This window comes from Protopterus annectens, chromosome 11.part0 (genome assembly GCF_019279795.1).
Source record: "Protopterus annectens isolate FY-2018-M chromosome 11.part0, PAN1.0, whole genome shotgun sequence".
In the NCBI taxonomy this organism is placed as follows: domain Eukaryota; kingdom Metazoa; phylum Chordata; order Ceratodontiformes; family Protopteridae; genus Protopterus; species Protopterus annectens.
In genome coordinates, this window is record NC_056745.1 from 526,685,234 (window position 1) to 526,701,656 (window position 16,423).

At 44.3% G+C, this 16,423-nt stretch overlaps 1 protein-coding gene across 2 annotated transcripts in view; it reads left to right on the top strand.

Annotated features, from left to right (window-relative positions):
• OTUD6B (OTU deubiquitinase 6B) overlaps nt 1–16,423 on the top strand; it is a 1,944,790-nt gene that overhangs the window by 1,562,252 nt on the left and 366,115 nt on the right. For both annotated transcript variants that reach the window (XM_044088034.1, XM_044088035.1), the window contains exon 5: nt 15,979–16,040. In XM_044088034.1, coding sequence (XP_043943969.1) covers nt 15,979–16,040 — 62 coding nt within the window. The remainder of the gene's footprint in view (nt 1–15,978; nt 16,041–16,423) is intronic.

The window sequence follows — 16,423 nt, forward strand, 5'->3', positions numbered from 1 at the left end:
GCAAGTTGGTGTGGTATAATGTGATCTGGCTTGAGGAGCTGTGATTGGTGGAGGTGATGTGAGGGTGAGCTGTGGGTGTGGCTGTGATTGCTATAAATTTAGAGGTAGTGGGTGCAGGAGGGAATAGGGGGCAGGGCAGGGGAGCGGAGAAAGCCCAAGCATTAGCGAGGGTGAATGGAGCGGGGCAGAGCCCACCAAGACAAGAGTAAAAAGTAAGTATTACTTTACAAATCTGAACACTTTAAACAAATTCCTGAGGTCTAATGGCTTACCAGCAAGCAGAATGCAAATAGCTGAAGAGCACTTGTGTCCTGGTGGGAGACTAGAAATTTAAAGATGGCTCCATGCTCAGCAGGTTTCTAATATAGACTTAGTATTGGGGGAGGAAGATAGCACAAGGGATGTAAACCAGGTGGAATGCAAAGAAACCAGAGAGGCTATCAGTGAAGGCCTCAGAAGGGGTAAGTAATAATTCGAACTACCTGTAAAATGAAGGAGAGAAGAGACAGCAAAGTTTATTAAGGTTGAGAGTGTGTCTTCACATTGACTTGCTGATTAGTAACCAGTTTATGCACAGATTAGAGCAGGGAGATACATTAGCAATGAAGGGGAATGTATAGAGATGCAAATAAACAGGTGGGCCTCCAAGTGATACAAACTAAGGCAGAAAGCACTGAGAGGGCTGCTTGATGGTTAATTTAGTCATAGGGATCTGAATTAAATGTATACTGTCTATTGGACAGTTAAGATTACTGCACTAGCTGGGGGGGGGACACAAGGCTACAACAGTCAGTTTTATTAGCACGCTGAGAACTGCTAAGAAGTACTGCTAATGTAATAGCTTCACTCTCATAAAACATACAAGTAGAATGACTGGGAGGACTGACCCTGCTCTTGAGGCTCAAAATGTATATCCTTGTTTAGTTTTGCAGTACTGATTCCTTCTTGTACTGTATGGGTGGAGTGGTAGCCGCAGACTGCAAATTTGCTTAAGTGTGCTCAGCAAGCAGAATGCAAATTGCTGAAGAACACTTGTGTCCTGGAGGGAGACTAGAAATTTAAAGTTAAATATGAAAATATTAAGCAAATATAATACTATGAAAATATTAAGCAAATATAATATATAATGTATATTATATATATAATTATATTATATTTGCTTAATATTTTCATAGACTGATAATACATTGAGTTAGTAACCTATCCAGCTAGTGAGTCTTGTTTATTTGTTGGTGTAAATTTATGTCCCTAGTACAGGTGTTTGCAGTTGCTGGTTTTGCAAAGAAATGAGAAGTTCTGTAGAATTTTTTTTTTCATGGCTCGAAAAGAGAGACACAGGGCACTTCTAAGCAACTGGTAGGTTAGTCTGTCAGGATAGTTAGAGGATTTAAGGCCTTTCATTTTTTTTTTTTTTTAATTAAAAAATCATTGGGGCCTTTTCAGTTTAACAGTATGTTTGGATTTATGTGCATTGTATTTTGATCTGTCTGATAAGGGAAGATTATAGTGATAAGATGAGTTCTTTGGATTTTGAAGATTTTCCCATGGAAAGTAACTGGGGATAGAAAGAGTTCCTAATGATGGTGTAAACATGATTGAATGAGAGTTGTCCACATATGTCCTTGAGTCTCTTATGACCATGTCTGTTTGAAGAGGAATGCCACTTATAATGTTTGAGCTGGGAATAGTTTTTTTTGCCAAATGCTACTATGCTGCACTGTTTTGTATTTAGCTTGAGATTATTTTCACCACAACAGGTATGTGCATGTTCCATTCCTTTTTAAAATAGTTCTATCAATTCATGAGCAAGTACCCAGGTTACAGTCATTATCAAACGTGGTCAGCCATACTTCTGGAATATTGGTTTGGATATCTGCAAAATAACTGCCAAACAGGAGGGGGCCCAGCACTGATTCCTGTGTTACTCCACTATTTGCAGTTTTACATTTCAGAGAGGGTGCCAGCAGCTTTCAGTACTTGAGAGCTGTTGAATAGCTAATTTGCTTTCTAGAAGACAACATGGGGGGGGGGGGTGTTACATTAAGTTTGTCTAACTTTTCAGTGATACTAGCATGGGAGATTGTGCAGGCAGCTTGTCTTAACCTGGTCAAGGCTTTTTACTCCGAGTGACCACTCTCTACAGCCTCTGTAATCTCGTCAAAGAAGTTTACTAGGTTCAATAGATAGAACCTGCTCTTCACAAAACCAAACTAAGTGAGGTTTAGATCAGTTAAGCTTGCATAAATGGGTTCTGATATGATGTGTTCCATGGCTTTGCATATAAGGCTGGTGAGACTGATGGGCTTATAATTACCTGGGTTGATGGAGGAGCCATCTTTGTGTAGAGAAGTCATAGAGACTGCTTTTCAGGCATCGAACACAAACCTACTGTTTAGACTGAGGTTGAAGAGTTTCTGTAGAAGATCACAGAGTGCATACATGGCACCCATGAGAATGCAGCCCGGTATGTTTTCTGGTCAAACTTGAAATAACAATTAAATCCAGGCATCCAGCAAAACCAAAAACCTTTAGGCAGTATTCCAAGCCTAACCTCTGTCTGCTAAGCATCACCTTAGCTAAATTCCAAGTACCCCCAAAACCAATAAACACCATAGTATACACTAAGATATTTGCAAAATCTCTGTACAGCCATATTGATAGTTGTATAGAGGAAACTCTGCCCACTCGTATTAGCAACAATACAAACTCAAAAGACAAGCCACCCTGGTGGAATCACAGTATCAATTGGTTATACAACAAAAGAAAAACAAATCTTGGCTAAGCACAGGAGGAAAAAAGCCATACATAGTAAAAGCCCCAGACCATCTAAACAGGCAGCTAAGGGGGTTAATTAATACTTCAGAGGCTAAATTTTAAGAAAAAAATAGCTTCTCAGGCAAAGGGTAACCACAAAGCTTTCTACAGCTATGTCCGTAACTTCAGAGGAAATACACAACAAATGTGCAGAACATATTGTAAATGACATCACCCTCACCAAACCATTACCAATCTTTTGGCTGACCGGTTCAGCTCAAATCCCCTCCCCCACTACCCCCAGTAGTCCAAAGGAAATACATGACACAGTCCCCCCAGCCATTACTAGGAATCAGGTCATCAGTGCATTTTCCAAGGCCAAAAACAGTGCACTGATGTGCCCTGATACCATCCCAGGATGTTTAATAACTAGCATGAAACATGACCTCTCTTGTCCAATTGAGTCACTTTTCAACTGGAGCCTTCAGTCAGGCTTTGTGCCAAAGGAATGGAAGATGGCTACATTCATTCCCCCATACAAAAGTGGTCCAGCCACTGATCAGGGTAACTATAGACCCATGATTCTTGCCAGCCTCATATGTCAGACCATGGAAAGAATCAGCATGGACATGATAAATGAGGTCGTAGTTAACATGCAAATGTTTGTTAAAGGAAGGTCATGCCTATTAAATCTGGCTGACTTTTTTGAGAGGTCACCAAAACATTGGATAAAGGTAAGATTGTGCACACAGCTTAACTTGACCTGGCCAAGGCTTTTGATACAATACCCCACTCCAGCATTATAGATAAGCTCACTTTGGCACCATTTGTTAGTGAGGTGTAGACCTTCTTAAAGAATGTTAGTGTCTTCAGTGGAGTCTATGATAAACCCCAGCCTTCAATCATCTGCAAAGTTAGTCCTCCATGAGAAATAGGTACCAAAAAGGAGCTGGCCCTGTACCCTTTTATTACCCGCTGGATAGTCAGCTGACTCACTGATAGGACCCATGAGGTCAAAATAGGTTAGGTCACCTCCACAAAGAGGCCAGTCACTAGTGGTGTCTCCCAGGACTTGATACAGGGCCTGCTTCTTTTTGGCATCTATTTCTGTGAAATGGAAGCAAATGCTGAAGGTTTATGGCTGACTAAGTTTGCAGAGGCTTGAAGGCTGGGGTTTATCATAGACTCCCCTGCAGACACTAGCATTCTTCAAGAAGGTCTATTGCTTACTAACAAATGGTGCCAAAGCCATGGTCTTAAACTTAATACTAAGAAATGCTTAATTGTATCCCTTGAGAAGTCAACCATCCTGGCTAATTACCATATTGATAATACACTCCTAAGAGTAGACCCAGTGGTCAGGGATCTAGGTATGCACATAGACAGTAGCCTTACTTTTGACTGCCACATGGCCACAGTGGTGAGGAAATCCTTTTATGCTGTGGAACTTATAAGTAAGGGCATGGCTTGGCATTTAGAACCAAAGAGGGTATTATCCCACTGTACTCTGCCCTCATCATAGAGTGCAGTTCTCCCATCGGTAAGTACTTGACCAAGCATATGCAGCACATAGACAGTAGCCTTACTTTTGACTGCCACATGGCCACAGTGGTGAGGAAATCCTTTTATGCTGTGGAACTTATAAGTAAGGGCATGGCTTGGCATTTAGAACCAAAGAGGGTATTATCCCACTGTACTCTGCCCTCATCATAGAGTGCAGTTCTCCCATCGGTAAGTACTTGACCAAGCATATGCAGCACATAGACAGTAGCCTTACTTTTGACTGCCACATGGCCACAGTGGTGAGGAAATCCTTTTATGCTGTGGAACTTATAAGTAAGGGCATGGCTTGGCATTTAGAACCAAAGAGGGTATTATCCCACTGTACTCTGCCCTCATCATAGAGTGCAGTTCTCCCATCGGTAAGTACTTGACCAAGCATATGCAGCAACTCGACTGACCTCAGAGGTTCCTATTAAAAAAAATAAATACAAGGTGTAACAAACCTACCTTGTGCAGAGCACCTTAAAGCCCTTTCTCTCTACTCAGACTTCTGTAGATTGCTGAGGGGCTTACAAGGCATCCGCAAACCCCACACTTATGAATCTCCTACATATTTGTAAATCAGAGTACCAGAAATACAATATCTAGGGACCTGAATTCTGTCTGTGACTTGAGCAGAACATACTGGAGAGACAGATATGTGTCCCAGAGACTACCCCTCTATGGAACAGGCTTCCCGTCCATGTAAAGGTGAGCTTGTCTATTACCCAGTTTAAGCACAATCTAGACCAGTGGCTGGGGAATAGGAAATTTATACCAGACCTGGCACCCATGTCCATTATGGACAGAGATAGCTTATAAATGCCTGGCCCTCAGTGTCCTATGTGGATACAGGACATAATTATTTTTTTGGAAAAACTCTTCTGTGCATAGATTGCTTCCCTCCCCAACTAATTAGCCGTCTGTAACTCTAAGAATCTATGAAACTGACAACATCAGATATAATGTTTCTATCTTCACCCAATCCTTGACAGTGGATTCGGTTCCGTACCTCGGAACCAAGATGGCCATTTATTTCAGCTCGCGGTCTCTAAACTCTCGAGCCAAGCTCTACCCATGATGCTCCTATCAAAGATTACCTCAGATCTCATTTTTTGCTTCGCAGAACAGATGCTTATTACCACATAAAAATGGCAAAGAGCTCCAGGAGGTTTTTGCGCTTCCTGCTGGGAGCCAGTCATTTCCAATTCAAAACTCTGCCCTTTGAACTCACCATAGCCCCCAGGGTGTTTGCCAAATGCATGGCAGTGGTAGCAGCTCATCTAAGACTCCAAGGATTTTGAGTATTTCCATACCTCGATGACTGGGCTCCTCAGTGCTGCCACCAGGCATCAGAACGGGCAAGAGATTACACCATACATCTCTGTACATCTTTAGGAATAACTGTAAATTTCGAAAAGTCCACACTTCAACATCTGGATTTCACTGGAGCTCACTTAGACACTGTCTCGGGAATTGCATCTCTCCCTCCAAAAAGGATACAGTGTATAAGATCCCAGGTCGTCAATTATTGCTCAACAACAAGGTCCCAGTAAAATTAGTTCTTCAAACATTAGACTCCAGGGCAGCAACAGTCTCTCTAGTTCCCTTGGCAAGATATCACATGCGGATATTGCAATGGCTACTAACGTTCCAATGGTCTCTCATGCACCAACCAGTGTCTTAGCTAATTCTGATTACCAGTCACTCCAAACACAACCTGTTGTGGTGGCTACACTCCAACCAGATTCTCTTGAGTCGTCCTTTCATTTTTCCCCAGCCTCAAACCATAGTGATCATGGATGCTTTCCAGATAGGGTGGGGGGGCATTATCTGAGAAGGGACAGTCCAAGGCACGTGGTCTCAATTGGAGGCCAACTTGCACATCATTGTATTAGACATGAGGGCAATGCTGTTAGCATTGCAAGCATTCCAATATGTCCTCCCTCTAGGAACAGTAGTGATTCAGAAGGACATCACGTCAGTAGTCTGGTACATAAACAAGGAGCAACCAAATTTTACCCATTGTGTCGAGAAGTTCTCAGAGTTTGGCAATGGGCGATTTCTTCCAACTGCTTTCTCACAGCAAAGCACATTCCAGGGAGCTCCAATTATTTAGTGGACAAATTGAGCAGAACTATTCTCTTGCTTCATGGGTGGTCTCTCAATCCAGCAGTGACGAACAACATTTTTCAACAATGGGGCCAACCTTGCTGTGATCTCTGCCTCTCCTCTAAACAACAAGTGCAGAAGTTACTTTGCCCTAATGCCCCCTCAGGGGGAGTCACCCAGAGACGCTGTTCTTTACGATAGGCCTCCTGGTCTGCTCTATGCCTTTCCCCCAATTCCTGTCATTTCTCAGTTCCTGAAGAAAGCCAAAAGGATGGAAAATTCAATAATCCTCCTTAACCGTTTCTGGCCTTGACAAGTTTGTTTCCCCTGCCTGTGACCTCATTTAATTCTGAAACCATGGATTCTGGACCCAGCTCCAGATCTGCTGTCTCACCCAGAGGGCATGGTGCATCCGAATCTCCAAAACCTCAAGCTCACTGTGTTGCTTCTCCAGTTCCTATGATTGCCAGGCATCCATATCTTTCTTCACCTGTCCGACAAATTATTGTTGCTCATCACAAATCGTCTACAAGGAAAGTATACCAAAATAAATGGGAGAAATTTGCTAGATGGGTTCTGGGTAATGAGGTAGACCCTTATTCCAGTCCTATCCACAAATAATTAGATTTTCTAGCTTTACATGACTAACATTTTTAGAAAATTAAACCAACTTTTTGTGGCGTTTTCTTCTCTCCATCTAGGTAATCCAATTTCTAAATTTACCTTGGCTAAATGGTTTAGAGACTGCATCACATTGATTCATCATTCTAAAGGACTCCAGCTCCCAGAAACAGTTCAAGCCCATTCTACAGGAGCAGTAGCTACATCTGCAGTCTTTCATGCCAGAGCCTCTTTAGACGACATTTGTGCAGCAGCCACTTGGTCTTCGCATCATACTTTTATCACTCATTGCAAATTTGATCAGGTCTCAAGGGGACAAGCATCCTTTGGCTCTATGGTGCTTAGGAATATTCTTCTGTGAGACCTCCCAAGACTAAAGTAGCTGGGGATCTGTCCCACTGTTAAGGATTGGATGAAGATTGATGACGTCAGATAAAGAAGTTGGGTCTTACCATAACATTCCTTCTGTGTTGTCAGTCTTCCCCAATCCTGAGACTCTTAGTAGACCAAATTTAGTGCTTTGCTAGTTTCCCTCTAAGAACTCATATTTGGCCTCAGTTAATCTAACTATCATGTATCCATGACCTTTCACTTCTGACTGCCACTTCTTACCAAACACAATCTGACGTAATCTTTGAGAGGAGCATCATGGGTAGAGCCTGGCTCGAGAGTTTGGAGAGTGCGAGCTGAAGTAAACGGCCGTCTCAGTTCCGAGGTTCAGAACCAAACCCACTGTCAAGGATGGGTGAAGATCGTCAACACAGATGGAACATTATGGTAAGACGCAAATTCTTTTTTCTTTAGTCTTTAATGGGTATTCTAAGACTTGTTCCAATGTGATTACAGGGGAAACTAGATAGTGGGTGTAGCAACGTTTGTATATGGAATAATGTTAGCACTCGGATTTGTCTGCTAATATATTGGCTATGTCCTTGGGATTGGAATGTGTGGTATTATTATTATTATTAATGAACTCATTGCATTGTTTATCATTATTCCTTAATTTCCTGACATATCTGAAGAAAGATTTGCAGATCTATTGGTATCTGCAGTGATCTTAAGTTTGTACTCTGCTGTACATTGTCTAATAGTACTCTTTGATACTTGCTGGTATATTTCAGTGTGTTTTGAGCTATGGGGATGGGGATTTCTTAATTTTTTGGTTATTTTTCCCTTTTGTTGTACAGTTGTTTAATAAAGGTGTTCTACCAAAGAGGTTTTTTTTCCTGAATTTACTATTATATTTAGGAACAGACTGGTACAAAGTTTTCCATGCAGCTGTTTAGATGTTGGTCAAAATTGTATGTGAATGTGGTAGAACTTTCAGTGGGATCCATTTGGAAGGGATTGTTGGGAATTTTGGGTAGATATTCTACAGGGTGAAGTAGGTTTGCCCTGGATAAGTCCCTAAAGATGGTTTCATTTGGTGGTGAGATGGTGTCATTAAGCCTGACAGGAAATATAGCTGATTTGTGGTCCGATTTAACCAGGAATGAGGGAAGGCATAGATCTGTGCAGCCTCTAGGTTGGTAAGGACCAGGTCAAGATACTGGACTCCCTAGTGAGTAGTTTTACACTTTGTTCCAATCCGTTGGTAATAGCAAAGTGTAGAAAACAGTGAGCGTATCCATTTTTAGAGGTTTGAGTGCCAGTCAATGTATGGATAATTGAAGTCCCCTAGCAAGAAGACATTTAGTTTGATATTTAATCTCTCAGTTGCATTCATTTAATTCCCATGATCTTTGGAGGACATTGATGGGGATCTGTAGCTAGTAATGAAGCAATAGTTGGATTTGTTAAGGATGATTCAGAGCTCCAAGTTAGAGTTATGGATAACTTGACCTGGGTGGTGATGATTTTGCCAAATAGAAATACTTTCCTTCACTTATTCAAGGGCTTGAAGGCATGATAGGAGCTGAACCCTGGTGTAGAGGAAGTGATGGCAGTGCATTTGAGACTACTGTATCTCAATATCTGCAAGATATGAATGCATTTGAGTTGCAGGAAGGCTTTATGATCAGGCATCTTCCTGTTTTAGATGACTAGTATTTAGTAGTGCCGCCCTACAGTTGTCCTAATTTGGGTTTGAGTGTGTTATGTAGGAATATCCACTAGGGAGACTGTGCCTAAAAAAGGTACTCTTGAGCCAGTAAAGGCATTGGCCAATGTGTGGAAGCCCTGGTATGAGATGTGTAAGCCATCCCTGCTGAACCAGGAAATCTTATCTACCATGTCATGCCAGACTGACATACTAAATCATCTTAGAGTGACACCAACTACTTAGCCAGTTGTTAAAGCCAGTTATCATTCTTGGATTACATTACCCAGTAAGCAATCATCACTATATTTGGTTATCCATAGCCCTTTTCCCACTGTTGTATATGAGAAGAATGGGCCATGATACATAGCCTTTTAGCACAACACTGGTAACCCTTACCCCACCCTGAATTGTGTTCTGTTATTTAACCATTTTTTTTACCCAGAATGCCTACTGATGTTAAGTTGTCTATCTCGCCTTCATTCTTGCTGGATGGGTTCGGAGCCGACCTCGGCTCCGACTCGGCCACTCTAAAGCTCGAGAGTTGGTTCCACCGGCTCGAGGCTCCCCTTATATCCCACAATGCTAGGCGTGAGTTACCTCAGATCTCGTTTGCCGCTACAGCTATCGAGGTGTTGTTTTTCTACCGGCTCAGGTCAGTTGTTTAATCGGTCTATTTAAACTAGTTTAAATCCCCTTTTCTGAACTTAATTGTTCATATTTCCCTTAGTTTAGTGGATTTCATCCCTTTCCTCCATTATTCCCCTCTTTTTCTCTCAAGAACTTATAAGTTCTTCCCTTAGGCCTTCGGGCCCTGCTATCCCTAGTGGAGTGTCTGTGTTTTGTTAGGGATTTTTCATACCTAAGCTAATTAACTAATTTTCAATTAGTTTATTCTAGTTTAACTTTGTTCATAGTGTAATCGGTGTGTGTGTGTTCTGTGTGTGGTTACACTTTCAGTTCCTTGATAATGTCCAAGGATTCAAAGGTCTCAGGCTTCAAGAAGTGTGACTCGTGCTGTCAGAAAATGTCTCTGACAGACGGTCACACTTCTTGTGTTTACTGCCTGGGACCTTTACACCTGCAGGACTCTTGTGCTGTATGCCATGGCTTCAGCCCCAGTGTCCTGCAGGAAAGAAAAAATAAACTTATTTTGAGAGGTTTACTTAAGCCTGAGGGTTCCCTTACTGTTACTTTGGGCAAACCCTCTAAGGCTTCTAGGTCCTCGGCTCCAGCTCCTGAGTCGAGGCCTAAAGCTTCGAAATCTCCTTCTACATCGGCTCCGGCTGGAGCCGATGAGTCTCAGACTGCAGCTCCTGTGGTTTCCTCGGCTCCGGCTGGAGCCGAGGTATTGGAAATTCCTGTGTCGGCTCCGACTAAACCTTCGGAGCCGACATCTAGAAAGAGGTCCAGGTCACCGTCCCTTGGCTCCGTTCATTCGGCTCCAGCATCTCCCTTGCTGTCTGAACGGAGCCATAGATCTCACTCCTCTAGGTCATAGAGGCTTTCAGACCATGACCTTCAGAGGGTAGTGAGTCGACTTCTTAAGTCCGAGGCACTGGCCCAAATGCTTCAGAGCCTGACTCATCAGTCAATGCCTGACCCTGTTCCTCATTATGTTCCTCCTCCGACTCCTTTGAGCTCGGAGCCGGGGCGTTTCGGAACCGAGACTGTGGTAACGTCGGAGCCGATACAAATGTCTTCGGCTCCGTCGTCGGCTCCGATTTCTTCCTTGGAAGAATCTCGGCGCCGGACTTCCCTCGTCGGCTCCGAGGGGGTGAGTGGCATCGGACCCTTGTCCGACCCCACTCTCCCTCTCGATGCTTCGGCGCTGGTGAGTTCGGCTCCGACATCGGCCTCGGAGCCATCACTGTCGGTGCCGAGGGAGGTTTTCAGCTTCTCGGAGCGGGGACCTCTGGCTCTGCCTGACAGGGGTGCGTTCGAGGTCATGCGGAGTGTGTTGGAACCTGGTTCAACTCCACAGTCGGCTCCGTCCGCCCCTCCCTCTTCGGTGCCTCAGGTCAAGTCTACTCACTCCCTCATCCCGGACCGCAGAGAGCCAGCTCCTCAGGAATCCCCTGTGGGGATCTCATCCTCTTCGAGGCCTCTCCTGAATTGGCAGAAGAGCCCCCTCGGAAGAGAAAGTGTAAGAGGAAACACATAGACTCACCTGAGTCTGTCACCTCTGACACAGATTTAGAGGATTCCGAGGGTTCCCCCCGTTCCCCTTCTGAAGATGTCTCCTTTGCAGACATTCTAGAAATCCTCAAACAGAGGAGAAATTGGCCAGCCCTCAGCCCTTCGGAGGATGAATCTGTGTATCTTGTGGCGTTTGGCTCTCGCCCTTCCACCTCCTGGGTGTCTCCCCCCTTTGACCCCCTCATGCAGGTGGTAGCAAAAAAGGCATGGACGGCTCCTGATTCAGTGGACCCCACTCCCAGGAGACCCTCAAAATTTATCACGGCACCAGCAGACAAACAATTTCTGACCAAAGGAGTTTCTGTGGATGCTATGGTGGTTGCTGCTGCCACTAAGAAGGAACTAGCTGATCCTTCAGTGCCTGTCCATCCACCTAACAAGGAATCTAGGTCCATGGACAGGTACGGGAAGCGGATGTTCTCGTCAGCGACCTTTGCAATGCGTTCGCTGAACTACCTATGCCATTTTACTCGTCTTCAAAGGGATTTGATCAAAGAAGCGAGTGACATGTTGAAGGATCCTACAGCTGCGGGTTTTCAGGACAAGATGAACACTCAGCTGGCTACCCTGAACTCCATAGCTAACTCCTCCATGCGCCTTCTTTCGTATGCGGCTGATGGAGCGAGCAGGGCCAGGTGTGGCCTTACGCAGGCATGCCTGGATGCGGCTATGCAACTTTGCGGACCCCTTTAAAACGTCGTTCACTAATTCCCCGTTTGATGGATCATCTCTTTTTGGTCCTCAAGTGAAAGAAACCTTGACTAGGTGCGAGACGGATGGCAAGACTCTTTCTGCCGTCGGAGTCCGTTTTTCTACTCCTTCTAGGCCTTACCCCAAAGGCCAGAAAGGTGGGAAAATGTGGTTCCGCAAACAATCTCAAGGGACTTCGCCTGACGCACAGAGTCGGTTCCCCGCCCAGAGGCAGAGGGGGGAACAACAATGGTAGACGTCGCCCTAGAGGCAGGGGGGGTCCGCAGAACCAGGGCAATCGAGAAACTTTCTCCGATAAGCCCTTTCAGCATCCCTGAGGTGTTGCCCGACTGTCCACCTTCGGAGGCAGTCGGGGGAAGATTGTCACTGTACCCAGAAGCCTGGCTATCCCTAACTCAAGACAAGTGGGTACAGTCCATCATTTCCGAAGGCTATTCCATTCCCTTTGTTCGCATTCCAAACCAGTCAAAAAAATCCCTTCCAGATGTTCCACCCGCTCAAAGGGATCTTGCAGCTTTGGAAATTTCAAAGCTACTTACAAAAAGAGCAATTCAGCCAGTTCCAGCAGACCAGCAAGGATCCGGAATCTACTCCAGGTTCTTTTTAGTTCCAAAGAAAACAGGGGACTGGAGACCAATTTTGGATCTCAGTATCTTGAACAAGTCTGTCAAGAAAACAAGATTTCGGATGGTCACACTACAGTCCATCCTTCCCCTATTGGGAAGAAAAAACTGGATGTGCTCTATAGACCTCCAGGATGCGTACTATCATATAAAAATGAACAGACGCTCCAGGAGATTCCTCCGCTTCCGGCTGGGAACCAGTCACTTTCAATTCTGAGCCCTGCCCTTTGGTCTCACCACTGCCCCCCGGGTGTTTACCAAATGCATGGCAGTGGTAGCTTCTCACCTGAGACGTCAAGGATTCCATGTTTCCATATTTGGACGACTGGCTCCTCACAGCTCCCACCAAGCATCTTCTTCTGATGGCCAGAGACTACACCTTTCGCATTTGTCAAAACTTAGGCATCTCAATAAATTGCGAAAAGTCTGTTTTGTCGCCTTGTCGTACTATTACCTTCATAGGCGCAAATCTAGACACAGTCAACATGTCTGCGAGACTAACAGATCAGAGAATAACAGACATACGCAAACTGGTCTCGCTTCTCTTCAGCAACAACAGAGTCAAAGCCAGGTTAGTTCTGAAAGTATTAGGGATTATGGCAGCTGCCATACCTTTGCTTCCATTAGCCAGATTCCACATGAGAATCCTTCAATGGATGCTCTTCACACAATGGTCATACCAACAACTTCCGATGTCTCACACCATTATGATTACGCAAACATGCAAGAATCATCTTCGGTGGTGGATGTCTTCCCCTCAGCTCCTCTTGGGAAGACCCTTTGTTCCTTCCCCTCCGGTTGCTACTCTGACAACGGACGCCTCCCTGATCGGGTGGGGGGGGCATTATCAGGGCAGAACTGTCCAGGGCACATGGCAACCAGACGAATGCCACTTGCACATAAATGTTCTAGAGATGAGATCAGTGCTTTTAGCGTTGCAAGCCCTTCAACACTCTCTTCCCTTGGGAACGATAGCAATCCAGACGGACAATATGTCTGTAGTGTGGTATATCAACAAACAAGGCGGAACCAGGTCCTATCCCCTATGTCGAGAAGCACTCAGAATGTGGCAATGTGCGATTTCTTCTCAGCGGTTTCTGATAGCAACGCACATCCCCGGGAAGTCCAATCAAATTGCGGACAAATTGAGCAGAGCTATCCTCATGCCTCACGAGTGGTCTCTGAAAGACTCTGTTGTGAGAGAAATTTTTCTCAAGTGGGGTCAGCCTTGCTGCGACCTTTTTGCTACTCCCCAAAACAGCAAGTGCAGAGATTATTTCACCCTATTCCCGTTACCAGGCCAGCCCAGCAGAGACGCTCTAGTCCAAGTTTGGCCCCGGGGACTTCTGTATGCATTTCCTCCCTTCCCACTAATCTCTCAAGTGATACAGAAGGCTATCGCTCAGAAGGCCTCATTGATCCTCATTGCTCCTTACTGGCCTCGACAGGTTTGGTTCCCCTTTCTACATCAGTTTCTGTTGGAGCAACCTTGGCATCTGGACCTAGTTCCAGATCTTTTGATCCATCAATCGGGTCAGTTACATCGCTCCCTCCCCTCTCTGAACCTCACTGCTTGGTTCCTCCAGTTCCAACCTTAGCCAGGCTTCCTCAAATATCTCACTCTGTTCGAGATATTTTGATAGCTTCCCATAAATCATCCACTCGAAAGATTTATCTCAGTAAGTGGAAACATTTCGCCTATTGGGCTCAAGGAAGGGACTTAGATCCTTTCACTGCTCCCATCCATATGGTTCTTGATTTTCTAGCTGACCTCTTTCATGCAGGTTCATCTCCTTCTACTCTCAAAGTTCAATTGGCAGCTATATCTAACTTTCATGTGGATATTTCAGAGTCTGCCATTATGTCCCACAAGCTTTGCAAAGCATTTTTGAAGGGAGTTTTTCTACTCAGACCTCCTATAAGAAATCCTCCTCCTCCTTGGGACCTTAATTTAGTTCTCAGTTCTTTGATTCTCCCCCCTTTCGAACCTGCAGCTACCTGTTCATTAAAATTGCTATCATGGAAAACTCTCTTTCTCGTAGCTATTACTTCAGCTAGAAGAGTTTCAGAACTTCATGCACTCAGCTGTTGACCTCCTTATCTGTTGTTCCATAAAGACAGGGTATCCTTACGAACCAACCCGTCCTTTTTATCTAAAGTGGCCTCTGCGTCTAACCTAAATCAAAGCATTGACCTCCCTGTATTTTTTCCAGGGTATTCTAATAGGTCTGAACAAAAATTGCATTGGCTAGATGTTCATCGTCAGTTAAGGTACTATTTGGATAGGACCAAACAATTCAGAAAAACTGACCAGCTGTTTGTCTCTTATGCAGAAGGCAGAAAGGGACTTTCTGTTTCCAAGGTATCACTATCTAGATGGCTAACATCTCTGATTTCCATTGTTTATGAAATTAGACACCAAAAGCTGCCTAATAAACCTAAGGCCCATTCCACCAGAGCTTTGGCTACTTCTATAGCTTTCCAAGACAGACTGCCTATTGACACCATTTGTGCAGCGGCTACTTGGGCTACACCTCATACTTTCATTTCATATTATAAGTTGGATTTAGCTTCCAGACATAGAGCTAACTTTGGTACCACTGTTCTCAAGAGTCTGTTCCGTTAGGCCACCCGGGACAAGGTGCTAGGGACGCGGTCCCATCCAGCAAGAATGAAGGCGAGATAGACAACTTAACATATAGAAGTTATGTTCTTACCATAACGTTCCATGTTAGTTGTCTTCTTCTCGCCTTCTTCTTGCGTCCCACCCTCCTTCCCCCTGGCCTGGACAGACCTAGAGGAGTTTGATTGTGACCTCTCTTTCTACCACCTCTTGTACTATAGGTATATGCTCTGCTGTGCATATTTTCCTGGATCAAGCTGTAGGTCACCCCTTTTTCTTCTCCCTTGTTTATAGAGGTGGACTTTCTTCCAGTTATTCTGGTACTATTATTAGCTGGGCCTAGCTCACAAACGAGATCTGAGGTAACTCACGCCTAGCATTGTGGGATATAAGGGGAGCCTCGAGCCGGTGGAACCAACTCTCGAGCTTTAGAGTGGCTGAGTCGGAGCCGAGGTCGGCTCCGAACCCATCCAGCAAGAAGAAGGCGAGAAGAAGACAACTAACATGGAACGTTATGGTAAGAACATAACTTCTATTTTCTCTTCATACTTGGCCATCCATCCAACTATCACACCCAGAAAATCATCGATGTTCTGTCATGGAGGAGAAGCACAAGGTGAGTCTGCTTGCTTTTCTCTCTTCTGCTCCTGTGCAGTCTTGAAGTTGGAATGTATATAGTTTGAGGGTATGGGGGAATGCAGCAGGGCTTTCTTCTTGCAAAAATAAATAAATAAATTGCCTATTTTTCTTTTCAGATGAATACCAGAAGTACTGCAGTGATATAGCAAACACAGCTGCATGGGGAGGTCAGCTTGAAGTATGTATAGCATTTTAGTTCTATTTGTTTGTAAAAGAATAGTATAATGTGTATGCCATATTTTTGGTACACTAATGGCATTGTTTCCAAAACTTAAAGTGGTGCTGGGCAAACCTTGTTAGCACAGCACCATAACAAGTATGATATTAATGAAACTGTTGTCACACTCATCAAAATATTACACTAGCTCATGTCCTTAGCTTTACATAAGATGGGATACTTGTTTTTCTGTATTGAGGAAGGCTTTGAGTAATAAAACTTTCTGTCTTTTCTTGGGAGACTATTGATCTTGTGACTAAGATGGTGCCTTAACATTGAAACTCTGCTAGCCAGGTTGAAATAAAAATGCTATTTAAGATTATATGTATGTGTGTGTGTGTGTG